A 25147-nucleotide genomic window follows, 5' to 3' on the forward strand; every position below is an offset into this window, starting at 1 on the left:
TTCTTTTTGTTTGTTTTTTAATTTCTTTATTGGGGAATTAATGTTTTACATTTGAAAGTAAATACAGTAGTTTTTACATGCATAACATTTCCCAGTTTTCCATATAACAATACAACCCCCACTAGGTCCTCTGTCATTCTTCTTGGATCTATATTCTCCCCATCCACCTATCCCAGAGTCTTTTTTTAAAAAATATTTTATTTATTTATTAATGAGAGAGATAGGAGGAGAGAGAAGGAACCAGACATCACTCTGGCACATGTGCTTCCAGGTATCGAACTCAGGACCTCATGCTTGAGAGTCCAAAGCTTTATCACTGTGCCACCTCCCAGACCACCCCGGAGTTTTTTACTTTGGTGCAATACGCCAATTCCAGTTCAGGTTCTACTTGTGTTTTCTCTTCTGATCTTGTTTTTCAATTTCTGCCTGAGAGTGAGATCATCCCATATTCATCTGTCTGTTTCTGACTTATTTCATGAATTTTTCAAGGTCCATCCAAGATAGGCTGAAAACGGTGAAGTCACCATTTCTTATAGCTGAGTAGTATTCCATTGTGTATCTATGCCACAACTTGCTCAGCTACTCATCTGTTGTTGGACACCTGGGTTGCTTCCAGGTTTTGGCTATTACAAATTGTGCTGCCAAGAACATATGTGTACACAGATCTTTTTGGATGGGTGTGTTCGGTTCCTTAGGATATATCCCCAGAAGAGGAATTGCAAGATCATAGGTTAGGTCCAGCTGCTTAATTCTAAATATAATTTCTCACTATAAAAAGATTTTATTTATTTATTGATGAGGAAGATAGGATGAGAGAAAAAACCAGACATCACTCTGGTACATGTGCTGCTAGGGATTGAACTCAAGACCTCATGCTTGAGAGTCCAATGCTTTATCCACTTTGCCATTTCCCAGACCACTGGGCTGCATTTTTTTCCTTTTTTTTTTTTTTTGTTCTGCATCCAGGGTCATCAGTGGGGCTTGGTGCCTTCACTGTGAATCCACTGCTCCTAAGGCCATTTTCTCCATTTTGTTGCCTTTGTTGTTATTGTTATTATTGGATAGGACAGAGAGAAATCAAGAGAGGAGGGGAAGAAAAAGAGGGGGAAAAAAAGACACCTGCAGACCTGCTTCACCGCTTGGGAAGTAACCCCCCTGCAGGTGGGGAACTGAGGGCTCAAACTGGGATCCTTATGCTTGTCCTTGCACTTTGCTTATCCCACTGTGCTACTGCCTAGCCCCTGGACTGCATTTTCATTCAGAGAGAATGAAGGAGAGAAGCACCAGAGAACAGAGCCCCCTACAGTGCCATAGAAAATCCCATGTAGTGCTGGAACTTGAAGCTGGGCTCCACACACATGACAAGGCACCTTACCTACCTGGTGAGCTATCTCCAACCTAAGACACATCATTCCTATATTCTCAACATCAGTCACGAATATGCAAGCATGTAGAATTAATGCAGAATTATCTAACTCCTGAGAATAGGAAATCTGTGGTTTCATCAGGGTGCCCTGTGGTGAATTCTTGTTAGTTCTGGGCATTTGGAGGACCCAAGTAAATTTAGAGATCTTCAAAGAAGAAAACTAGAGTGTTAAAATCTTTAAAAAAAAAAAAAAAAAGAGGTCCGGGAGGTGGCACAGTGATAAAGCTTTGGACTCTCAAGCATGAGGTCCCGAGTTTGATCCCCGGCAGCACATGTACCAGAGTGATGTCTGGCTCTTTCTCTCTCCTCCTGTCTTTCTCATAAATAAATAAAATCTTTTAAAAAAAGAAAAAAGAAAGAAAACTAGAGTGCTGAGCCTGGAAATTCAACTCCCTCTGCACTTGTTCCTTATATGTGTGGTACAGACCCGGGGTGTGAGTCTCAGTTCTCGCTTTTATGAAATCTGTAACTGTAGATACTTTATTTAGCCTCCCCGAGCCTCAGTTCCCTCCTCTATGGAAAGGGAAGTGCCTAGCAAAGGTGCTCCATGAGATGGCTACAGGCATCCGTCACACAAGATGAGGACAGACTTTCCCCTTGTTCTGAGAACTCCAGAGGAGAAATTCCAGTGTCTTCAGTGTCCTCAGCCTTGCTATGTGGGAGGTGATCTGCTAGGTGTTAAAGAGGCAAGAAGAAACATGATCTTCTCAAACACTAGGTTTGGGGAAGCAAGACACAAGCACTGAGAGAACACAATCCTAACTTAGCCCAACCGCCCAAAAGACATTGTAAAGTTGTGCAAGAGTCTCAGCAAATGTGTGGCCTCATTGTTACAGGGTGGAGGGAACAGGACTCCTATCTTAGAGTCACATGGGATGACTGAGAGTGGCCTTCTGCTCAGAATCCATTGTCCAGTAAGAAAATGTTCACTTTACTTTCATAGTTTTTCAATTTGCTCCAAATTTATTTTGTATAGTGACAAAGGAAAAATGAGAGGGAAGGGGGAAATAGGGAGACACATCTGTAACACTGCTTTACCACTTCCGAAACTTCCCCCTGAAGATGAAGAACAGGAGTTTAAACTTGGGTCCTTGTACAAATTTGTGCCACCAGTGGCCCCATTTAGTTTAGTTTTAATATATTTCTTTATTTATTGTTACCACCAGATCTGTTTTTGTTTCTTTATTTTTTCAGGAATAGCTCTGGGGCTTGGTGCCAGCATACAAATCCACCTAGTGACCATTTTTTCCTTTCCTTTCCTCATTTCCTTCCTTTCTTCTTCTTTTCCTCCTTCTCCTTCTTTCTATTTTACTATTTAATAGTACAGAGAAAAATTGAAAAAGGGATTTCGACTTCTAGAGGCGGGGCTACGGAACAGCAGCAGCTGTGTTTCTCTCCTCTCCTCTCCCGGGTCAACTAGGAATACTAAAGGAGGTTACCTGGGACCACAACAAGGCAGGACTAGAACAACTTCAAGAACCCACCAAATCAATGATGAGTGCAAATACTTGTGGCTATGGACAGAGAGGAGCCTAAGGAGAGACTGAGCAGCTGGTAACAGTCTGGCAGTTTACCAGTCTGCTTTACCAATAAAAAGACTGCTGAAGGGAGGAGAGGACTCCCAAATACTCACCAAATGCAATTGTGAGTCTCCAATGTTACTGCCCTCAGAGGCTGGAGCAGCAGTGGGGGAGGCCCTGTGCTGACATCTGGAAACAGAGAACTGACCAGGAAACTCAGGAGAAGAGCTACACCTTGGTGGCCCTAGCAGTGGGGCTGTATAGTGGGAGCCTTTCCACATTGTTCTCCTGATGAGAACATGGTGAATAATTGCCTCAGAACTTACAGACTATAAATGGGTCTTGTTTAGAAACTCACAGGGCCCAGCAGTGCTGCCTGGATTGGCAGAGAAGTTGAATTGAGCCTGGAGCTTTGTATCTTTGGGGTGTGAGAGTCTCTTTTCATAACCACTGTGCTATCTCTCCACCACCCTGCTATATCTCTTGGTCAGGAGTGAGTGATTAAGCTAAGAAGCCTGCTTATAGTTTAAAATCCCTCAGGCTCCCATAGCCTACAGGGAAGAAAAAGCACAAAAGAGGCTTTAATAGCCAATGGGCTACAACTCAGGAACTGAAATAATATTGAAACAACTTAATTTCCACAACTGTGAACTCCTTCAGTACCTTACTTAGACACAAGTCAATCCAGGCAAGAGTGATCAGTAATTTGAAAAGTACTGAGAGAGGGACCTCATAACATACTATATAGAATGGTTAAACCAACAAGAAGAAATACTGGAAAAATGAATCAGGACAAGAGTCCAGCTAAAAGCCCCCCCCCAAGGCTGAACCACAAAATAGTGAGGTTAACATCCAAACACTAGTTAAGGAAATAGTCATAGGAGTGAGTAAAGAGTTTGAAAGAATTGCCATCAGAAATGCAGAAACAACAAATGAGACTCTGGAAGAAAACACTAATTATCTCAAAGTTATTAAAGAGCTGAAAGCTGAAATAGCTGAGCTAAGAATATAAATAGCTGAACAAGCTAAAACAGTATCAGAACAAGGTAACAAAATAGATGAACTTCAGAAAACAGTAGAGGGGAAAGAGAATAGAATAAATGAGGCTGAAGATAGAATTAGCAAGATCGAGGACGAATTAGAGACAACTAAAAAAAGAAGTAAAAGGGGAGTTGGGCGGTAGTGCAAGGACCAGTATAAGGATTCCAGTTTGATCCCCTGGCTCCCCACCTGCAGGGGAGTCGCTTCACAAGCGGTGAAGCAGGTCTTCAGGTGTCTATCTTTCTCTCCCCCTCCTCTCTCCATTTCTCTCTGTCCTATCTAGCAACAATGACATCAGTAACAACAACAATAATAACTACAACAACAATAAAAAACAACAAGGGAAAATAAATATATAAATAAATTTTTAAAAAACATTAAAAAAGAAGAGATCTCAAAAAGAAATTAAGAGATACTGAAAATAACAACAGAGACCGATGGGATGACTTCAAAAGAAATAATATATGCATTATTGGCTTACCAGAGGAAGAAAGAGAGGGAAGGGAAGAAAGCATTCTTCGGGACATAATAGCTGAGAACTTCTCTAGTCTAGACAACATAAAAGACATAAAGATTCAAGAAGCCCAGAGGTTCCCAAACAGAATTAACCCAGACTTAAAGACACCAAGACACATCATATTTAAAGATAAAGAAAGGATAAAGAAAAGATAAAGAAAGGATCTTGAAGGCTGCAAGAGAAAAACAAAGAGTTACCTACAAAAAAAAAATAATAATAAGATTACCAGCAGACTTCTCCACACAAACACTACAGGCCAGAAGAGAATGGCAAGATATCTATCAAGAGCTCAATGAGAAAGGCTTTCAACCAAGACTACTGTATCCTGCTAGACTGTCATTCAGACTAGATGGAGGCATAAAAACCTCCTCAGACAAACAACAGTTGAATGAATTAACTATTACCAAGCCTGCCCTGAAATAAGTTCTGAAAGGTCTCCTATAAACAGTCAGACCACCATAAATATGCCATACATAAGAACACTCTACAAATCTACAACAATGGCATTAAAATATCTTCAATCTATGATATCAATAAATGTCAATGGCCTGAATTCACCTATTAAAAGGCACAGAGTAGGAAGATGGATTAGAAAACACAATCCAACTATATACTGTCTACAGGAAACCCACTTAACAAGACAAACACAAACTCAAAGTGAAAGGATAGAAAACTATCATATAAGCCAATGGCCCACAAAAAAGGGCAGGAACAGTTATTCTCATATCTGACATGATAGACTTTAAAATAAATGAAATTGGGGAGTCGGGCTGTAGTGCAGTGGGTTAAGCACAGGTGGCGCAAAGCGCCAAGGACCTGCATAAGGATCCCAGTTCGAGCCCCCGGCACCCCACCTGTAGGGGAGTCACTTCACAGGTATGCAGGTGTCTGTCTTTCTCTCTCCCTCTCTGTCTTCCCCTCCTCTCTCCATTTCTCTCTGTCCTACCTAACAATGACAACATCAATAACAACAACAATAATTTATAAAGGCAAGGGCAACAAAAGGGAGAAAAAATGAAATTAAAAAAGACAGGGATGGACAGTACTTAATGCTCAGAGGATCAGTCAACCAAGAGGACTTAACAGTTATTAACATCTATGCACCCAATGAGAAGCCATCTAAATACATCACACATCTACTGAAAGAGCTACCGCAATATATTAACAGCAACACAGTCATAGTTGGGGGCTTCAACACCCCACTCTCTCACCTTGACAGATCATCCAGGCAGAAAATCAATAAAGAAATGAGGGAGCTAAATGAGGAGATAGATAAATTAGAACTATTGGACATTTTCAGAGTCATTCATCCCAAGAAACTGGAATACACATTCTACTCAAGTCCACATGGGTCATTCTCAAGGTTAAACCATATTTTATGCCACAAAGACAGCATCAGCAAATTCAAGAGCATTGAAATCATCACAAGCATCTTCTCAGACCACAGTAGAACACTTAAGAATCAACAAAAGATTAGTTATAGTCCCAAAATGTGGAAGCTCAACAGTACACTACTTAACAACTACTGGGTCAAAGAGGAAATAAAGGAAGAAATCAAAATGTTTTGAGAGTTCAATGAAAATGAAGACACAAGCTATCAAAATACTTGGGACACAGCAGCTAAGGCAGTACTGAGAGGGAAGTTCATAGCCATACAAGCACAAATCATGAGAGGCTTCTATGAACAACTAGATGCCACCAAGCTAGAGAACCTGGAAGAAATGGACAATTTCCTAGATACCCACAAACTTCCAAAATTAAATAAAGAGGAACTAGAAAATATGAACAGGCCCATCACAGCTAATGAAATTGAAACAGTTATCAAAAACCTTCCCCAGAATAAAAGTCCTGGACCAGATGGTTTTACAAAAGAATTCTACAAAACCTTCAAGGAAGAGTTAATACCTCTACTTTTAAAAGTCTTCCAGAAGATTGAAGACACAGGAATACTCCCTTCCAGCTTCTATGAAGCCAACATCACTGTGATACCAAAAGCAGACAGGGAAACAACCAAAAAAGAAAACTACAGGCCAATATCTCTGATGAACATAGATGCAAAAATATTGGACAAAATTCTAGCCAACTGGCTACAGCAGTATATTAAAAAGATTGTTCATCATGACCAAGTGGGGTTTATCTCAGGCATGCAAGGTTGGTTTAATATACATAAATCAATCAATGTGATCTACCACATCAATAAAAGCAGACCAAAAACCACATGGTTATATCAATAGATGCAGAGAAAGCCTTTGACGAAATCCAACATCCCTTTATGATCAAAATGCTACGAAAAATAGGAATATATGGAAAATTTCTCAAGATAGTGGAGTCTACATATAGCAAACCTATAGCCAACATCATACTCAATGGTGAAAAACTGGAAGCATTTCCCCTCAGATCAGGTACTAGACAGGGGCTGCCCACTATCACCATTACTATTCAACATAGGTTAGAAGTTCTTGCCTAGCAGTCAGGCAGGAGCAAGAAATTAAAGGGATACAGATAGGAAGAGAAGAAGTCAAACTCTCCCTATTTGCAGATGACATGATAGTATACATAGAAAAACCTAAACAGGGAGTCGGACGGTAGCGCAGCAGGTTAAGCACATGTGGCGCAAAGCGCAAGGACCGGCATAAGGATCCCGGTTTGAGCCCCCGGCTCCCCATCTGCAGGGGAGTCGCTTCACAGGCAGTGAAGCAGGTCTGCAGGTGTCTATCTTTCTCTCCTCCTCTCTGTCTTCCCCTCCTCTCTCCATTTCTCTCTGTCCTATCCAACAACAATGACAACAATAACTACAACAACAATAAAAAAGACAACAAGGGCAACAAAAGGGAAAATAAATAAATAATAAAAAAAAAGAAAAACTTAAACAATCCAGCAAAAAGCTTTTGGAAATCATCAGGCAATACAGTAAGGTGTCAGGCTACAAAATTAACATTCAAAAGTCAGTGGCATTCCTCTATGCAAACACTAAGTTAGAAGAAGATGAAATCCAGAAATCAATTCCTTTTACTATAGCAGTAAAAACAATAAAATATCTAGAAATAAACCTAACCAAAGAAGTGGAAGACTTGTATACTGAAAATTATGAGTCACTACTCAAGGAAATAGAAAAAGACACAAAGAAGTAGAAAGATATTCCATGTTCATGGGTTGGAAGAATTAAAATCATTAAAATGAATATACTACCCAGAGCCATATGCAAATTTAATGCTATCCCCATCAAGATCCCAACCACATTTTTAGGAGAATAGAAAAAATGCTACAAATGTTTATCTGGAACCAGAAATGACCTAGAATTGCCAAAACAATCTTGAGAAGAAAGAACAGAACTGGAGGGAGGCATCACACTCCCAGATCTCAAATTATATTATAGGGCCATTGTCATCAAGACTGCTTGGTACATATCGCACCAAAGTAAAAGACTTTGGGGTGGGTGAGTGGGTGGGGAGAATACAGGTCCAAGAAGGATTCAGAAGATCTAGTGGGGGTTGTATTGTTATATGGGAATCTGGGGAATGTTATGCATGTACAAACTATTGTACTTACTGTTGAATGTAAAACATTAATTCCCCAATAAAAAAATAAATTAAAAAAAACTGCTTGGTACTGGAACATGTATAGACACACTGACCAGTGGAATAGAATTGAGAGCCCAGACAAAAGCCCCCACACCTATGGACATTTAATTTTTGACAAAGGTGCCCAGACTATTAAATGGGGAAAGTAGAGTCTCTTTGATAAATGGTGTTGGAAAAAATGGGTTGAAACATGCAGAAGAATGAAACTGAACCACTATATTTCACCAAACACAAAAGTAAATTCCAAGTGGATCAAGGACTTCGATGTTAGAACAGCAACTGTCAGATACTTAGAGGAAAATATTGGCTGAACTCTTTTTTTTTATTTCATTTTTTAAAATTTATTTATTGGGGAATTCATGTTTTACATTCAATAGTAAATACAATAGTTTGTACATGCATAACATTTCCCAATTTTCCATATAACAATACAACCCCCACTATGTCATTTATCATCCTTCATGGATCTGTATTCTCCCCATCCACCCACCCCAGAGTCTTTTACTTTGGTGCAATATGCCAGTTCCAGTTGAGGTTCTACTTCTTTTCTGATCTTGTTCTTCAACTTCTGCCTGAGAATGAGATCATCCCATATTCATCCTTCTGTTTCTGACTCATTTCACTTAACATGAATTTTTCTTTTTTTCTTTTTTTTCCTCCAGGGTTATTGCTGGGCTCGGTGCCTGCACCATGAATCCACCACTCTTGGAGGCCATTTTTCCCCCTTTTTGTTGCCCTAGTTGTTGCAGCCTCGTTGCGGTTATTATTGCCATTGTTGATGTTGCTTTGTTGTTGGATAGGACAGAGAGAAATGGAGAGAGGAGGGGAAGACACAGAGAGAGGGGAGAGAAAGATAGACACCTGCAGACCTGCTTCACCGCCAGTGAAGAGACTCCCCTGCAGGTGGGGAGCCGGGGGCTCGAACCGGGATCCTTACGCCGGTTCCTGCGCTTTGCGCCACTTGCGCTTACCCCACTGCGCCACCGCCAGACTCCCAACATGAATTTTTCTAGGTCCATCCAAGATCGGCTGAAAACGGTGAAGTCACCATTTCTTATAGCTGAGTAGTATTCCATTGGGTATATATACCACAACCTGCTCAGCCACTCATCTGTTGTTGGACACCTAGGTTGATTCTAGGTTTTGGCTATTACAGATTGTGCTGTCAAGAACATATGTGTACACAGATCTTTTTGAAGGGGTGTGTTGGGTTCCTTAGAATATATCCCCAGGAGAGGAACTGCAGGGTTATAGGGTAGGTCCATTTCTAGCCTTCTGAGAGTTCTCCAGACTGTTCTCCACAGAGGCTGGACCAATTTACATTCCTACCAGCAGTGCAGGAGGGTTCCTTTGATTCCACAACCTCTCTAGCATTTGTTGCTGTTACCTTTTCTGATGTATGACATTCTCACAGGAGTGAAGGGATATCTCATTGTTGTCTTTATTTGCATTTCTCTGACAATCAGAGACTTGGAGCATTTTTTCATGTGTTTCTCGGCCTTTTGGATCTCTTCTGTGGTGAATATTCTGTCCATGTCCTCCCCACATTTTTGGATGGGGTCATTTGTTTTCTTGTTGTTGAGTTTGCAAGTTCTTTATATATTCTGGTTATTAGCCTCTTGTCTGATGTATGGCATGTAAAGATCTTCTCCCATTCTGTGAGGGGTCTCTTGGTTTGGGTAGTAGTTTCTTTAGCTGTTCAGAAGCTTTTCAATTTGATGTAGTCCCATAGGTTTATGCTTGCCTTAGTCTTCTTTGTAATTGAATTCGTTTCATTGAAGATGTCTTTAAAATTTATGCAGAAAAGAGTTCTGCCAATATTTTCCTCTAAGTATCAGATAGTTTGTGGTCTAACATCCAAGTCCTTTATCCACTTGGAATTTACTTTTGTGTTTGGTGAAATATAGTGGTTCAGTTTCATTCTTCTGCATGTTTCAACCCATTATTTCCATCACCATTTTTTGAAGAGACTCTGCTTTCTCCATTAATAGTCTGGGCACCTTTGTCAAAGATTAGATGTCCATAGGTGTGAGTGAACTCTTTTTTGCATAAATTTTAAAGACATCTTCAATGAAATGAATCCAATTATAAAGAAGACTAAGGCAAGTATAAACCTATGGGACTATATCAAATTAAAAAGCTGTAAGCTCTCTGTCCTATCCAACAATGATCACATCAATAACAACAACAATAATAACTACAACAATAAGAAACAACAAGGGCAACAAAAGGGAATAAATAAATAAATAAATAAAAGACTTTCATGCCTGAGCTTCTGAGGTCCTAGGTTCAATCCCTAGCATCACCATATGCCAGAACTGTGCAAATGCCCTCATTAAAATAATAATAACAATAAATAAAATATAATTCTGGGGGCCAGGTAGTGGTGCACCTGGCTAAGCATACACATCGCAGTGTGCAACGATGCAGGTTCAAGCCCCTGGTTCCCACCTGCAGGGGGAAAGCTTCATGAGTGGTGAAGAAGGGCTATAGGTGTCCCTCTTCCTTTCTTTTTTTCTTTTCTTTTCTTTTTTTTTCAATTTTTTTACCTTTATTTTTTTGGATAGAAACAGCCAGAAATTGAGAAGGGGGGACAGAGAGGGAGAAAGATGGAGAGACACCTGCAGCCCTGCTTCACCACTCGTGAAGCTTTCCCCCTGCAGGTGGGGACTGGGGGCTCGAACCTGGGTCCTTGTGCACTGTAACTTATGCGCCCAACCAGATGCGCCACCACCCGGCCCCTGTCGCTCTTTTTCTTTTTATTTTTTTAATATCATTTTATTTTATTTATTCTCTTTTGTTTCCCTTTGTTCTTTTACTGTTGTAGTCTTTGTTGGATAAGACAGAGAGAAATGGAGAGAGGAGGGGAAGACAGAGAGGGGGAGAGAAAGACAGACACCCACAGACCTGCTTCACTGCTTATGAAGCAACTCCCGTATAGGTAGGGAGTCCGGGGCTGGAACCGGGATCCTTATGCCGGTCCTTGCGCTTTGTGCCACGTGTGCTTAACCTGATGCCCTACCGCCAGACTCCCTCTCTCTTTCTTTCTATCTCCCTCTCCCTGCTCAATTTTTCTCTCTCTACCCAATAATAAATGAATAAAAATATATAAAAACAAAAAATAAAATTCTAGCCTCCCCACTCCCACCCCAGTATGAGGAAAAGGATCATTTTGCTGCAGTAAAAATCCCCTGGGGTACTATTTAAGATAAAGATATCGGGGCCAGGTGGTGGCACACCTGGTTAAATGTACACATTACAGTACACAAGGACCTGGGTTTAAGCCCTCAGTCTCCACCTGCGGGAGAAAGCTTCAGGGGTGGTGAAGCAGGGCTGCAGGTATCTCTCTGTCTCTTCCCCTATCTTCCCCTCCTCTCTTGATTTCTCTGTGTGTCTCTCCAATAATATATAAATACATAATAAAATATAAAGTTTTCTGAAAGACAAAAAGCACAATGATTATACAGAGAACTTTGATCCTCTGGTAAAGAAAAAAAAAAGTTATATTGGGGTTGGGAGTGTGCTTAGCCAGTAGAGTGCACTTTACCAAGCAAAATGACCCAGGGTCAAGCCCCTACACAGGAGCACCATGTGAAGAGGAGATTTCATGAATAGTGAAGCAATGCTGTGCAGTGATCTGCTGTTTCTCCTTCTCTCTCTTTTTCTCTACCATTCCTTTATTTTTTTAAAGGTTATTTATTTATTTATTTATTCATGAGAAATGATAGGAAAGAAAGAACCAGACATCACTCTGGTACACGTGCTGCTGGGAATTAAACTCGGGACCTCATGCTTTAGAGTCCAATGCCCTATCCAATGTGCCACCTCCCAGACTACTTTCTCTACCACTCTTTATCTTAAAAGAGTCCATTGTGAGTAGTGGAATCATGCAGGCATGAAGCCCCAGAGAAAACCCTGGTGGAGGAGAAAAGAGGAAAATTTCTTTCTTTTTAATTTTTTCCCCTGCCTCCTGGGTTATCACTGGGGCTTGATGCCTGCACTACAAATCCACTGCTCCTGGAGGCCATTTTTCCCATTTTTGTTGCTCTTGTTGTTATTGTTATATCTGTTGTTGTTGTTGGATAGGAAGAGAGAAATCGAGAGAGGAGGGGAGGACAGAGAAGGGGAGAGAAAGACACCTGCATACTTGCTTCACTGCTTTTGAAGCAACCCTCCTGCAGTTGGGGGGCTGGGGTTCGAACCGGGATCCCTGTGTGTTTAACCGGCTGTGTTACCGCCCGGCTCCTCTTTTTAAATTTTTATTGTTTTTATTTATTGGATAAAGACCACCAGAAATCAAGAGGGTAGGAAGATATGGAGGAGAGATACACCTGCAGCACTACTTACTATGTCACTACTCGCCAAGCTTTACCCTTCCAGGTGGAGACTGGGGGCTTGAACTTGGGTCCTTACACAGACTCAACCAGGTGCGCCAAGAAGAAAATATCTGGGTCTGATCTCCAGTGAAAAATAAACTCTGTGCTTGCTTCGGCAGCACATACACTAAAATTGGAACGATCCAGAGAAGATTAGCATGGCCCTTGAGCAAGGATGACATGCAAATTCGTGAAGCATTCCATTTAAAAATAAATAAATAAATAAATATATAAACTGAGGCTGAGGAGATGGCATAATTGGGGATTGAATCTGAGTCCTTGTTCTTGGTAACTCTACTGCATAACTCTTATGCAAACAACTTTCATGCCTGGGGCTCAGAATTCTCAGGTTCAATCCCTAGCACCTCAGTAAGACAGATCCAAGCTGTGCTGTGTTAAAGAAAGGGCGGGGGTTAAAAAAAAAAAAAGGCTAAAATCAAACACAAATAACAAAATGAAAAAAAACCTGACTGGCATTCTTAGCATTTTGAATAAGCTTCTCAGATAGTTTACTTTAAATTTTCAGTTTAAAAAGCACCTTTTCTGGATTAGATACAAATTTCAGTGACAAAATTGAACATAGGGCATAGAGCCCTTCCTTGATTAGCTTTGTGTTCTAAAAGAAAAAGAAAAAAAAGACACTTCCCTTATGGGGGAAGGTTGGAGTGAATGTATGGAGTAAGGAGTAACTCATTTGAGGAGGCAGCTGTATTATTACCTCAGCTGTGGAATGATTTGGCTCAAAATGAGGATGTGGATGGAAATGGGTGAGTGTGGCCAAACTGATGAGATACTCTGTAGGAAGTACCTTAACATGAATTATAGATGCACTTATGCATGTCATTTAATTTTTCTATTAGATAAATAACATGTGACCATTGTAACATTTCAGTTATACATGAAAAGATGAAGGAAGCAGGTGGGGATAGATAGTATAATGGTTACACAAGGGAATTCTCATGTCTAAGGCTCCAAAATCCCAGGTTCAATCCCCTCTAACACCAGAAGCCAGAGTTGAGCTATGCTCTGGTAAAAAACCAAACAAGGACCCGAGTAAAGATCCCAGTTGGAGCCCCTGGCTCCCCACCTGCAGGGGAGTCGCTTCACAAGCAGTGAAACAGGTCTGCAGGTGTCTTTCTCTCCTCTTCTCTGTCTGCCCCTCCTCTCTCCATTTCTCTCTGTCCTATCTAACAACGATGATATCAATAACAACAACAATAATAACTATAACAACAATAAAAAACAAGGGCAACAAAAGGGAAAATAAATAAATATAAAAAATAATAAAAACCAATCAAACAAAGGAAGGGAGCAGAGGCAAATGTTTCAGTATGCATCTTCTAGGCCTCTTTATATACAGACTGATTCAGACATCTGAATCTAGTTTGTTGCTGCTTACAATAATGAAACAATTCTGTAGTATTTGAGGTCCTATGTTTGATCCTCAGCACCATCTGTACCAGAGTGTTGTGCTGGTTCATTTCCTCTTTCTTCTTTATCACTAGTTAAAAAAAAAAATGTTTAAAACAATTATTATATCAAGAGTATCTTTTTAGGTTAATACAGACCTATATCATTTTAAGTGCCTGGATAGCATTCCATTTAGTTGATTTTTTTACAAAAGATTTTAATTATTAATGAGAAAGATTAATAATTAAAAAAACAAACATCACTCTGGTACATATGCTGCCAGGGAGCAAACTTGGGACCTCACGCTTGAGAGTCCAATGCTCCATACACTGTGCCACCTCCTAGACTAACCATTTAGCTAATTTTTCAACACATCTGATAGTTACTTTCCAGCTTTTCATATCATTATAAGCAGTTCTTGCTTTCTATACTCAGTTTTTTAGTATAATAGTGTTTTTATTTCCTTAGAATAGTTGGGTTAGTTGAGTTACTGGGTCATTGACAAACTGTCATTACATACACTCATATTGCGTACTAATAGGAGTTACAGAGGTTTAGGACTCCCAAGACAGGGGCCCTAAGATTTCCTTTTGAAAGTCTGCGACAGTTATAACCACACTCTACTTTTCCTTGTCTTTTCTTTCCCTGGAGCAGAGAGGGTACTCGGCCTGTCCCAGTCACTTAGTCTGGGCCCCTAGGGGCCTCCGCGGGCCGACGAGCTTCTAAGAACCCCCCCTCCCCCACCGCGGAGGGCATGTTGGGGAGAAGCTTTCACTGGCAATGACTGCACCATGCGTGGTTCGAAAAGGAAGTCGAAGAAGCTCAGAAAGGAAAACCGAGCCTCCCAGAGGCCCAGTCCCGGCCCGAAACAACTCTCCTTCACTCCACCTCCGCTTTCTGCTCCAGGATCCCCCAACTCCTCCCCGCCCCGCGACACTTTGCTGGGCACTGGCCCTTTAAGAAGCTGTCACGGGGCGCTTCAGGCCACGCCTGGGGGGGAGGGCCCACAGGGAGGGGAGGGGTTGGTGATGGCTGAAGCTGGAGGGGGGGTCTGGGTCTATTTTTAGTACCGGGTCGGGTCACGTGACGGGAGTGACGTCTCCGAATGTTGTTGTTGGTGGCGGCGGCGAACGGAGCCGGAGGAGCCGCCGCAAAGATGGAGGAGCCGTCGAGGAGGCGCTGTCGCTGCTGCCGCCGCCGCTGCTACCGCCACCGCCCGCGAAGCCGGAGCTCGAGCCGCAGGGGGTGAGTCCGCCGCACCCCTCCGGTCCCACCTCCCCGCGGCCGCTCGGGCCCGCACGGCCACCCCTCCTCCTGTCGTCGCTGCCCGCGCGCGCCGGCTCCGCGCCCCCTTCCTTCCTCCCCGCGCCGGGTGCCAGCCCGCGCCCCTTGGGAGCTTCGCCAGCCCGGGAGCCGGGCTCGGGTTGCTGCGCGCGCCCCTCCCGGCCCTCACAAGCAGGGGCGCCTTTCCTGCAGTTCAAGGGAGGGGCCCGTGCTTCGCGCCCCCAAATGTCCCGGAGACCGATCCCTCTGGGACCGCGCAGGTTGCGGAGCAGAGCGATTCGAGCCCTGCAGCAAGGTTCTTTGCAGACCCCTCTTCGCTAGACACCCTTTTCTTGGTTCTCTGAGGTGAGGGGCGCTGCCCATCCCTCAGCGCCTCTACCCAAAGCTAAGAACGCATCCTTGATTTTGTGTCCTTGACTTCCAAGCGTGAGGAGGGGCCCTTGGGGGCCCACCTTACTTCTCTGCCATTATTCTCACCCCCTCGCCTGCGATTGTTCCCACCCTCTTCTCCCGTCTGACACCCTGGAACCAGAGAGAGCTGAGAGATGAGCTCCCCTCTCTTCTAGTCTTGGGTGGATGCCCCCCCATCTTTTCATATTTGGTCTCGTGGAAGCGGGGACACTGCTTGTGCCATTTGCCTTGGGGAAGACTGATTCCCTACCCCACCCTTCTCTGGGACTCTGGGGAAGATGAGAACTGGCTGGGTGGTAATAAGTATTCAATCTGGGACTCTGGTTGGGGAGGGGGCCCACTTGAGGGAGGTGATGACCACCTGATACCCCCTCTATTGGCCTTCTGAGACTACGTGTGTCCCTAAAGAGGAAGCTACAGTTGTTTGGGGGTGTTGTAAAGCAACCCACTACTCTGACAGTGCCCACCCTCATTGTTTCTGGGGCCTGGCATTGGCTTTGGTGATGGGGGTGGTGCTGGTGGTGATTACTGGGTTCAGGGTTCAGCTGGGTAGGGAGGATGGAGCCACATCATATGAACAAAAGAAAGCAAGGAATGGGAGATCTAAGAGTCCTGTCTGTAGAGACACCTTACCAGCCTGCCCTGCAGGGCTGGAACCCAGGCCTGGGTCCTACTCTTGGCTTCCTTAGGTTCACAGGAGTGAGGCACTGTGGTTCTCAGTTAAGAGTTCCAGCCACCAGGGCCCCTGCACCTATGCTGGCTGGGGATGGTGGGGTGAGCCATGTTGGGGGCTGCCTGATTTTTCATTCCCATCTAGCCTCCTTACTTTTCCCTTCTAAACGCAGCTGTGGGGAGGCCATGGTTTCTTTCTCTTGATTCCTCGGTTTGCCCTGTCTTGACTTGGACTTGGGTCTGGGCTCTGTCTTGACAAGGCAGGCCAAGGTGTTTCTAAGTTGGATGGGAGGGCCCCCATCATCTGCACCCAGTCCTAGGACGGTGTGCATGTTAGGTGTGGGAGAGACAGGTCTTAGTTAGGTGTGAGCTACTTGGGGGCCAGGATGGAGAGAGTGCTAGTTGTGCACAGCCTCTGCTTTCTCCATGGGAATTCTCTATGGTTGGATGGGTAGTTGGTGTGTGTGTGTGTGTGTGTGTGTGTGTGTGTGTGTGTGCAGTATCATATGCCCCACCCACTCCAAGTAGCTGTTGAGACAAAGGTTTGCTTTGCCTTCCCTAGGGGTGGCATCTTAACCGAGTGTTTAGAAATGGGGACTGGGGATTGGCGGGAGGAGTTTGTGTTGCTGCTGGGTGGGGTGGGGGGTAGTGGGAGGGGGATAAGCTATAGGAGCTGGGGCGGGGGTGGGGGGGGGGTGGGGGGGTGAGTGTAGTCGGTGCCGAAGTACCAGCTGCTCTTTAATAATTAATTCTTCCTACTCACATCCCTTTGAGGAGGGATGTCTGGAACACGGCATCAGGCTCAGCCAGCCTGCTAGAGGACATACTCCTGTTGGTGGGGTGGAGATAGGAGAGAGACTGGTGGGGGGTGCTTCGTTCTTGGCATTTTTGGAGCACCGTTGCTTGCTCATGAATGAAAACCTGATGCAGCCTGTGAGGGGGCCTGTTGTAGCCAACTTGCGCTAATTAAACTTTCTCTGCTTTTCTTTGCACGCTCACCCCATCTTGCCCCAGCCCCAAGCTCAAGCTCTTTCTTGAATAGATACCTTGTCTGGTAGTGCTGGGGAGGGTGGAGGGTAATCTACTCTGCCTCAGATTTTAGGGTAAGCAGACCCTGTCTTCTGCCCTCTGCTTCCCCTCCTCTCTTTCCCTCCCCCCCTCCTTTTTTTTTTTTTCTAGAAATAGCAGCCTCCTCCATCTGGCTTGTGCAGATGCCTGGAGCTGCATCTGAGCAGACAAACAGAAATGGGCCGATTGCAAAAATGAATTTGTCAGCCTGGTGCCTTTTTTCATTCTCTGTCGGCCTTCTCCTTTCTCTTCATTTCAGACCTGGACATTTATTTCATCTTCTTTTTGGGCTCTGACAATCCCAGGCTTCTCATGGCCCCATTGAGAGGATGCTCTTGGAGAGTGTGCAAAGTGGTCTGAGATGGGGTCAAGATGAGAGGTTTTTGTGTCTTAAGTTGTGCTTGCCTGGTATTATAACTTTCAGATTAAGCCTTTGGGAGGACATTTCAGATTCTGAGCCAACTCAGACTAGGGGGATTTGGTTCACAGCTCACCCATCGCCTGTGACCTGGGGCAAGGACCCAAACCTTTGTGCTCAGGATCTGGCCAGAGTTAGTGTGTCAGGAGGGGTCTGCCTGGTAGCACTGGGGTCTGAGAGACCCTGGAAGGGACACCTACCTTTCCAAAGAATTCCCATGGAGTGTGAGGGATAAGATTCCTTGCAGGATCTTGGAAGGGAACACAGACCTAACTAAAAGAGAGACCTTATGGGTAGGGACAAGGTCCTGGGTTTTGCCTACTTACTGCTTCATGGAAGCTAGGTCACTCATAGGTTTGGCTTGAAAGTGCTGGTCACTTAGATGATTTACAACTCTTGGTCTCCGACTATGTGCTGAGACCCTCTTACAATATTAGTCAGCAGTCAATTTTTTTCTGGTAAAGACCAAATGGCTCAGATTTTGACCATCATGCTGTCCACTTTCCTGTTCATGCCCCACCCCAGTCAAGAATCGGTGCCTGCTCTGATCAGGCTGAGGACACTGTTTTGTCCTAGTGAGTCTCCTACTCACTGGGGAGTCTGGGGGGGGGGGGCTGAGGAGGGCTCTCTGCAGGTGGACAGGGTCCCAGGGGTAGGGTGCTGCTGAATCCTGCAGGGTGGAGAGTCAAGCCTCTTAGCCAGCTAGTTACTGTACCCTGGGAGTTATAGGAGCCCCTTTCTTTCTGTTCTCCCTAGAACTGTGAAACATGGGGGAACAGGCAGATCTTAACCTAGTTTAGACCACTGAGGCTCTTCTTCTGAGTACCCACTCTTGGAGGTGCCTGCTGGAAATCGTGAGAATTGCTGAACCTGTGTTCCCCAACCCACGGGAAAGGGTGTGAGCGGGACTGGGCGCCAGTCCTAGGGTAGGCATGGGCTGAACTGCCTGCCCACGCGGGCCCTGCCAGAGTACCTACAACCCCACCTGCTGCATTCCTAAGTTTGGCCCCAGCCCTGTGCCAACTTCTTTTGTCCTTACACCACACCTGTGCTTGCCAGGAGCCATTCAGACACTTCACTCTGCTTCCTCCCAGCTCCCTGAGTGAGTGTACCTTTCTAGAGTCTTAGAGTCCAAACCCCAGGGAGTCAGAGCAGAGGACCACAGGCCTGGGAAGACTTGAGATCTTGCTAGGAGTGGTGTGTGTGTGTGTGTGTGTGTGTGTGTGTGTGTGTGTGTGTTTTTCTTCGTTCATGTTCCCTGCCATGGCTGGCTCCTGGGCTCCAAATGGACCCCACTCCTGGGAATCCTCTAGAATGCAAAGCTTCCTGAATGTTAATCCTGCCAGGAGGTGGGGCTGTCCAGGAGGCAGAGCTGATTGCCTTCTCTTGGCTGGGGCAGTAGAGTGACAGCTTAAACACCTAGCTCCACGCAGCCTCATCTGATTGCTTCCCATTGCCCTGCTTTTATTGGGTACTGGAAAGCCTGCCTCCGTTTGGAAGCAGATGAATGAGATCATGTCTGGGGTGGATCGTGGGCTGTTTAGGGATGGCCCAGGTGGGAGTATGCGTAGTGTCTGAGGTTAGTGGCGGGGCTGGAGAGGAACAGGGAGTTGGAGGAGTGGGGTCAGGTCGTATCAGACTGACAGTCCTGATCCTGTACCTCCTCTATTAATATGTTGACTGTGGCAAACCTATTACTAGTGGGCCTTTTTGTTCCTTTGTGCAAACTGGAAAATGATGTCCATTACTTTGGGTGGACTCAGCCTGTGTCAGACTCTTGGCTTGGTAGGCAGAGTGCAGACTCTATTTCAGACTGTGCATAGTGCACAGCTTATAGTAAAGCACACCCAAAGCCCAGGACTTGCCCTATTTTTCACCCCTCATCTGAGGGCTAGTACCAGGAGTGCAACTCTTGGATGAATATCCATACTTTTTCAAATTCCAGGAAATGGCATTTTTTTTTAATATTTATTTTTTCCTGTTTGTTGTCCTTGTTGTTTTTTATTATTGTAGTTATTATTGCTGTTGTTGATGTTGTCATCATTGTTGGATAGGAGAGAAATGGAGAGAGGAGGGGAAGACGGGGAGAGAAAGATAGACACCTGCAGATCTGCTTCACCTCTTATGAAGTGACTCCCCTGCAGGTGGGGAGCCGGGAGGGCTCTAACCGGGATCTTTAAGCCGGTTCTTGCACTTTGCACCACCTGCACTTAACCCCTTGTGCTACCGCCCAATTCCCGGAAATGGCATGTTTTATGGTGGTGCCAGGGATTGAACCTGGGACCTCTAAGCTTCAGCCATGAAAGTCTGTTGCACAAACAACTATGCCATCCCCCTGGGCCCACTTTCTTTGCTTGATCTGTTATTGAATGTGGTAGACCAAGGCAGAAGTACATCATATTTCTAGAGTTGGTTGCATAAGGATCAGAAAGTAGGGAGAAGGTGACTGCTTGAGAGATCCAGTTCAGGCCACTGAGGTTGGGGTTCCAGTGTGTCCCTTCTGCTAAGAACTCCAGATCAACCCTGCATCTCCTCATAGCCATGGACAGAACTTAGAAGCCTTCTTTAACTTTCTCCTTTGGGGTACACACACCCCAGTGCCACATCAGGTACCCTTGCGAGTCTGTAAGAACCCCCTCCCTACCCTCCCTCCACCCCCACAGTAGACTGTCACCCAAAAAGGAGTTTGGCTGGGTATGGCTGCCAGAGCTATCTTATTCCCATTACAGGGATGCTCACTAGTTAGAAAGTTATGTGAGTTTCTCTCCCCATTAGCAGGTGTGTCCTTATACTTTGCCTCCTTGTAGCAATTGACAAGCTCTAAGGTCTCCTTTGACTCTCAGATTCCTTAACCAGGGACCTCTAACCCTGCTCCATCTCTCCCCCAGGGATGCCGTGCTGAGTGCCTGACTGCCTCGCCCAGAAGGATGGCCTCGGATGGGCATTAGAGGCACAGTGGCCCCGGGCTCCTGTCCCGTCCATCTGTCTGTTATCGTCTGTCTCTCTTGACATCATCGCAGCTTCACCCCCTCCTGTCCCAGCCCCCAACGCCAGCTTCCTGCGGGCCTAAAGCCGGTATGAACTCTCCCAACGAGTCGGGTAAGAGCTGGGAGACCAGAGAAGAACATCCTGGGGTTGTATTGGACGTGACAGACTGGGGGTTTCCAGCCCACCCAGGCCAGCAGACCTCCAGTGTCTGAGCTGGGAGGCAATAACAGGGTCAGGAGTGGAGAAGCAGTGCCAGAAAAAGATGGAGGCACCTCAAATTATTGACCAGAAGGTAGACTGGGAACTAATGCATTGACATTCAACCTGACTCTGGGAGTTCACAGATCTTTTTCTGTCCTCCTGCTCACTTTGGGGGCCTTTGGTTTCTGCCCTTTTCCCCCAAACAGACAAGCAGTGGGGATGTCTATCTCTGGATTTCTCTGGGCAGTCTGGGATGCTGTTGGAAGAATTTCCCTATAATAACTGAATCACACAGCCTCTTTTTTATGATGGTGGCCTCTTCCTGGTGGAGTATTTCTTTGTGTTGCATACTTTTTTCTTCATGGAGACCAGTGGCCTGAGCCTCTGTTGCAGTGAATAGTAGGGGTACAGTGACATGTTGGTAGCGGAACGTCATTCTCTCCCGTAAGTCAAGATAGGCAACCCTTTCTCCTCCTGAGCCCCGGATATGGCTGATCCTTAATTTGGGGTCTTGGACTCTTTGCTCCTAGGATCCTGCTGCATGCTGCCAGAAATACTCTGTGGGTGGAACTCCAGGCTGCTTTGTGCCCTGGTGGGTCTGGGTGTGTGCCCATGAGTTTGTGTTAAAATGGCCTGAGCCGGACCCTCAGGAGTTTCCCAGGAGGGTCATGGGTCAGTGTGGTCAGTGTAATAACTGCTTTTGCTCCTGAGCTGTCTCCTTCCCTACAGACTTAAGGACCAGAGTCCATCTTGTCCAACTTTAACTCCCCCTAGCTCCACCCCCATTCATCTTTTTTTTTTTTTCCTGTGAGAATAGAGAAACGTTCTTCATTTATTTATTTTTTTATAAAGACAAAAAAGGTAGAGAATGAAAGAGAGCACTGCACCAGAACTTTCTTTAATGCAGTGGGGGGCCAGGCTTGAATCTGGGTCACGTACATGGCAAAGCAGCACACTATCCAAGTGAGCTATGTCCCTGGCCCATTTTTCCTTCTTTTAGAGATAGGGGCTGGGCTGGGCCGGGCTACATCTGATTGAGCACACATGTTACCATGCACAAGGAGTTCAAGTTCCTCCAGGGAGGCTTCACAGTAGTGAAGCAGGTCATCAGGTGTCTATCTTTCTCTCTTTCTAGCTTTTCCTCCCCTTTCAGTTTCTCTCTGTCCTACCTAATATAAAAGAAAGGGAGAAGAAGAGGAAGAAGGAGGAGGAGGAAGAGGAGAAGTAGTAGTGGTGGTGGTGGAGGAGGAGGAAGAAGAAAACATGGCCACAGGAGCAGTGGATTGATAGTGCTTGCACTGAACCCCAGCTGTAACTGTAGTGGCAACAACCACCACACACACACATACACACACACAAAAATAATGACGATGCTAAATAAACAAACAAATCAAAATAGAGATAAGGAAGCAAGAGATGAAAACACATGTGTATGATGGTGCAGAAGGAGTGTTGGGGGACCCAGGTCCCTCCCATCTCATTCCCCACCACCACTTTGCTGGACCTAATACTCTCTTTTGTGAGGACCCAGTACTGGCCTTATATGGAAGAGAATCTACCCAGTGTCCTCTGGGTTCCAGCAGACTCAAGGAAAGCAGGAAGCTGATAGCACTGGTTGGGTTTGTGCCCCCTCCTTATAAGCAGAGAGGAGTGTCAGTGGGAGGAGTGCCAGCTTTACCTGGGGGGGCTCCTCCTGCATGGTCTGTGGCTCCCCTCATATCCTCCATTTCTGCTGTTACCTTCATTCATTCAGCCTGCTGGGCCATGTTTTGTATGTGAGAGGTGTGTGTGATTCCAGTGCTTGGACAGGAGGTTGTCAAGCTCTGACTTCCACTTCCTTCTCGGAGGCTTGGCTGGTGAAGGAAGAAGAGAGGCCTGGTGGGTTCTCACCCATCCCTTGCCATCTCACTGGAACAGGTGGCTGTCCCCAGCAGTAGCTGTAGGTGTTCTTTCCTGCTGAGCCACTACACTGTCCAGGTCCCATGTCCAGTTATACCTGGGGTCTAATCCTTGACCAAGGGAACAGAAGCTGCCCAGGCATCTATTGGTGGCTTGGGAAGGACATTTCCCAGTCTTGGGGCTTCATTCTCTTACAATAAAGGTTAAAGTATACCATGTTTGAGGCCCAGTAGGACAAGCACTGGACTTGGAAACATGGGGTCCTGATTTTGATCCTCAGTGTTGCACATACTAGAGTGATGTTCTGCTCTTTCTCCCTGTCTCTCAGTCTCTCCTATGAGATAAATAAAACAAATTTTAGTGGTCTGGGGGTAGGCGCAGTGGATAAAGCACTGGACTCTCAAGCATGAGGTTCCAAGTTCAATCCCTGCAGCATATATACCAGAGTGATGCCTGGTTCTTTCTCTTTCTTTTTAAGAAATATTTTTATTTACTTCTTATTGGGCAGAGACAAATAAATGGAGAGGGGAGGGGAAGATAGAGAGGGAGAGAAACAAAGAGACACTTGTAGCCCTGCTTCACCACTCATGAAACTTTCCCCCTGCAGGTGGGGACCAGAGGCTTGAACCTGGGTCTCTGTGCACTATGATATGAGCGCTTAACCAGGTGTACCACCACCTGCCCCCTCTGCTTCTTTCTCTCTCTTCCTATCTTTCTTTAAATATATTTTATTTATTTATTAATGAGAGGGATAGGAGGAGAGAAAGAACCAGGCATCACTCCGATACATGTGTTGCCTGGGATTGAATTCAGAACCTCATGCTTGAGAGCCCAACACTTTATCCACTGTGCCACCTCCCAGACCACTCCTCCTATCTTTCTAATAAATAAATAAAATCTTAATAGAATAAAATAAATTTAAAAAGTGAAGTATACTGGGCTAGCTAAATAGCTTACTTGGATAATACACTGCTTTGCCATGTGTGCAATCCAGGTTTGCACCCAGCCTCCCCCACACTGAAGGAAGTGCTTCAGTGCTGTGCTCTCTGCCATACTGTCTCTAAGTAAATAAAGTGTACCACCTTGATAGATGATGCCTCTGGGTGCTTTTGTAGACATAGGGCCCAAGTTACCCTTTTAGCCTCTTCTTTCAGGACTGGCAGGGGTGTATGGTGGTAGCTGGAGATGTCCAGTGCAGCAAATGGGCAGCCTGGGAGCACCTGCGAACTGGCTGCAGGGCCTCCTGGTTGGGCTTATGGAATCACTTCAGCTCCTGGCTGGCTTTCCAGCTCCCCCCAGTAGGGGGAGATGCTGTCTTCTTTGTGTTGGGGAAGGAGGGTGTCAGAGATTGGGAACCTCATTTTAGGGCTCTGGAGAGGCTGAGGAACTGGGATCATTAGCTAGGGACTTCCCACAAAGAGCCTCCCTCCCTGGCTTTCCCTGGGGCTCCTGGACTGGCTCTCCCACCTGTGGAGTTATAGTTGCCCTGAGCTGGGGAGATGCTGGGCCTCCAGACCTCTCTCCCTCTCTGGAGGGCTCAGCACCTGCTATTCCTAAAACTCACAGGCATCTGGGCTGGGGGTTCTGGTGCTTGGTGCAAGCAGCCCCCCTGCAGGTGTAGAGCAGGGGCTCAAACCTGGGTCCTTGCACTTGGTAATATGTGCACTTAACTGGTACTCCGCCATCCGACCCCACCAGAAATCTCTACAGTGCCAACATGGATGATCTCTGGGCTGCTTTTTTTGTTGTTGCCATCAGGGTTTTTGATGAGGCTTCATGCCTACATAATTCCAGTGCTGCTGAAGGACATTTTCCTTTCCTTTTTTTTTTTTTTTTTCTCCCTCTTTAGAGAAGGAGGCATATGGAGTGGGAAAGACAACCACTCCACCACTTATGACACTTCCTCCCTGCATGGTGTTCCCATTTGGGTACTTGGACCCAGACTCTGATTCATGGAAAGCTTGCACTCTATTGGCTAAGCTATCTCCCAGCTCTGCTTTGGTTTATGGTGGTTTGGGGGGATTGAACCTGGGACTTTGAAGCCTCAGGCATGAGAGTCTTTTTGTATAATCATTATGCTATCTCCCCTACCCTCAAGAGGAATTTCTTTATGAGAGAGAGTCAGAGTAACACTTTAGCATGTATAGTGCTGGGGATCCAACTCAGGGCCTTACCATGTCCATCGCACACTCCACCACTGAACCTTCTTCCTGGCCACAGGAGCAAAGTTTTCTGCTTTTCCCTGTTCCCCTCATTTTCTCCCAGGAACTTTTCTATTTGAGAAGGTCCTGCTGAGTATCACCAACCTTCCTCTAGCAGACAAGTCAGTCACCAG

The 25147-nt window shown here is 45.3% G+C and overlaps 1 protein-coding gene and 1 non-coding gene across 6 annotated transcripts in view; both read left to right on the forward strand.

Annotated features, from left to right (window-relative positions):
* Positions 1-12564: 12564 nt before the first annotated feature.
* LOC132542239 (U6 spliceosomal RNA) lies at positions 12565-12671 on the forward strand. Its single transcript, XR_009553345.1, has one exon. It is a non-coding gene; the product is annotated as a U6 spliceosomal RNA (small nuclear RNA).
* A 2305-nt stretch (positions 12672-14976) lies between these two features.
* The window catches only part of HDAC5 (histone deacetylase 5), a 55826-nt gene continuing 45655 nt past the window's right edge, over positions 14977-25147 (forward strand). For 3 of the 5 annotated variants that reach the window (XM_016191993.2, XM_060203401.1, XM_060203405.1), the window contains exons 1-2: positions 14977-15116; positions 20613-20823. In XM_016191993.2, the coding sequence (XP_016047479.1) occupies positions 20802-20823 (22 nt within the window). In that variant the 5' untranslated portion in view covers positions 14977-15116; positions 20613-20801. The remainder of the gene's footprint in view (positions 15117-20612; positions 20824-25147) is intronic. The other 2 variants (XM_060203403.1, XM_060203404.1) reach the window with 1 other exon arrangement.

The sequence above is a fragment of the Erinaceus europaeus genome, chromosome 12, assembly GCF_950295315.1.
Source record: "Erinaceus europaeus chromosome 12, mEriEur2.1, whole genome shotgun sequence".
Lineage (NCBI taxonomy): Eukaryota > Metazoa > Chordata > Mammalia > Eulipotyphla > Erinaceidae > Erinaceus > Erinaceus europaeus.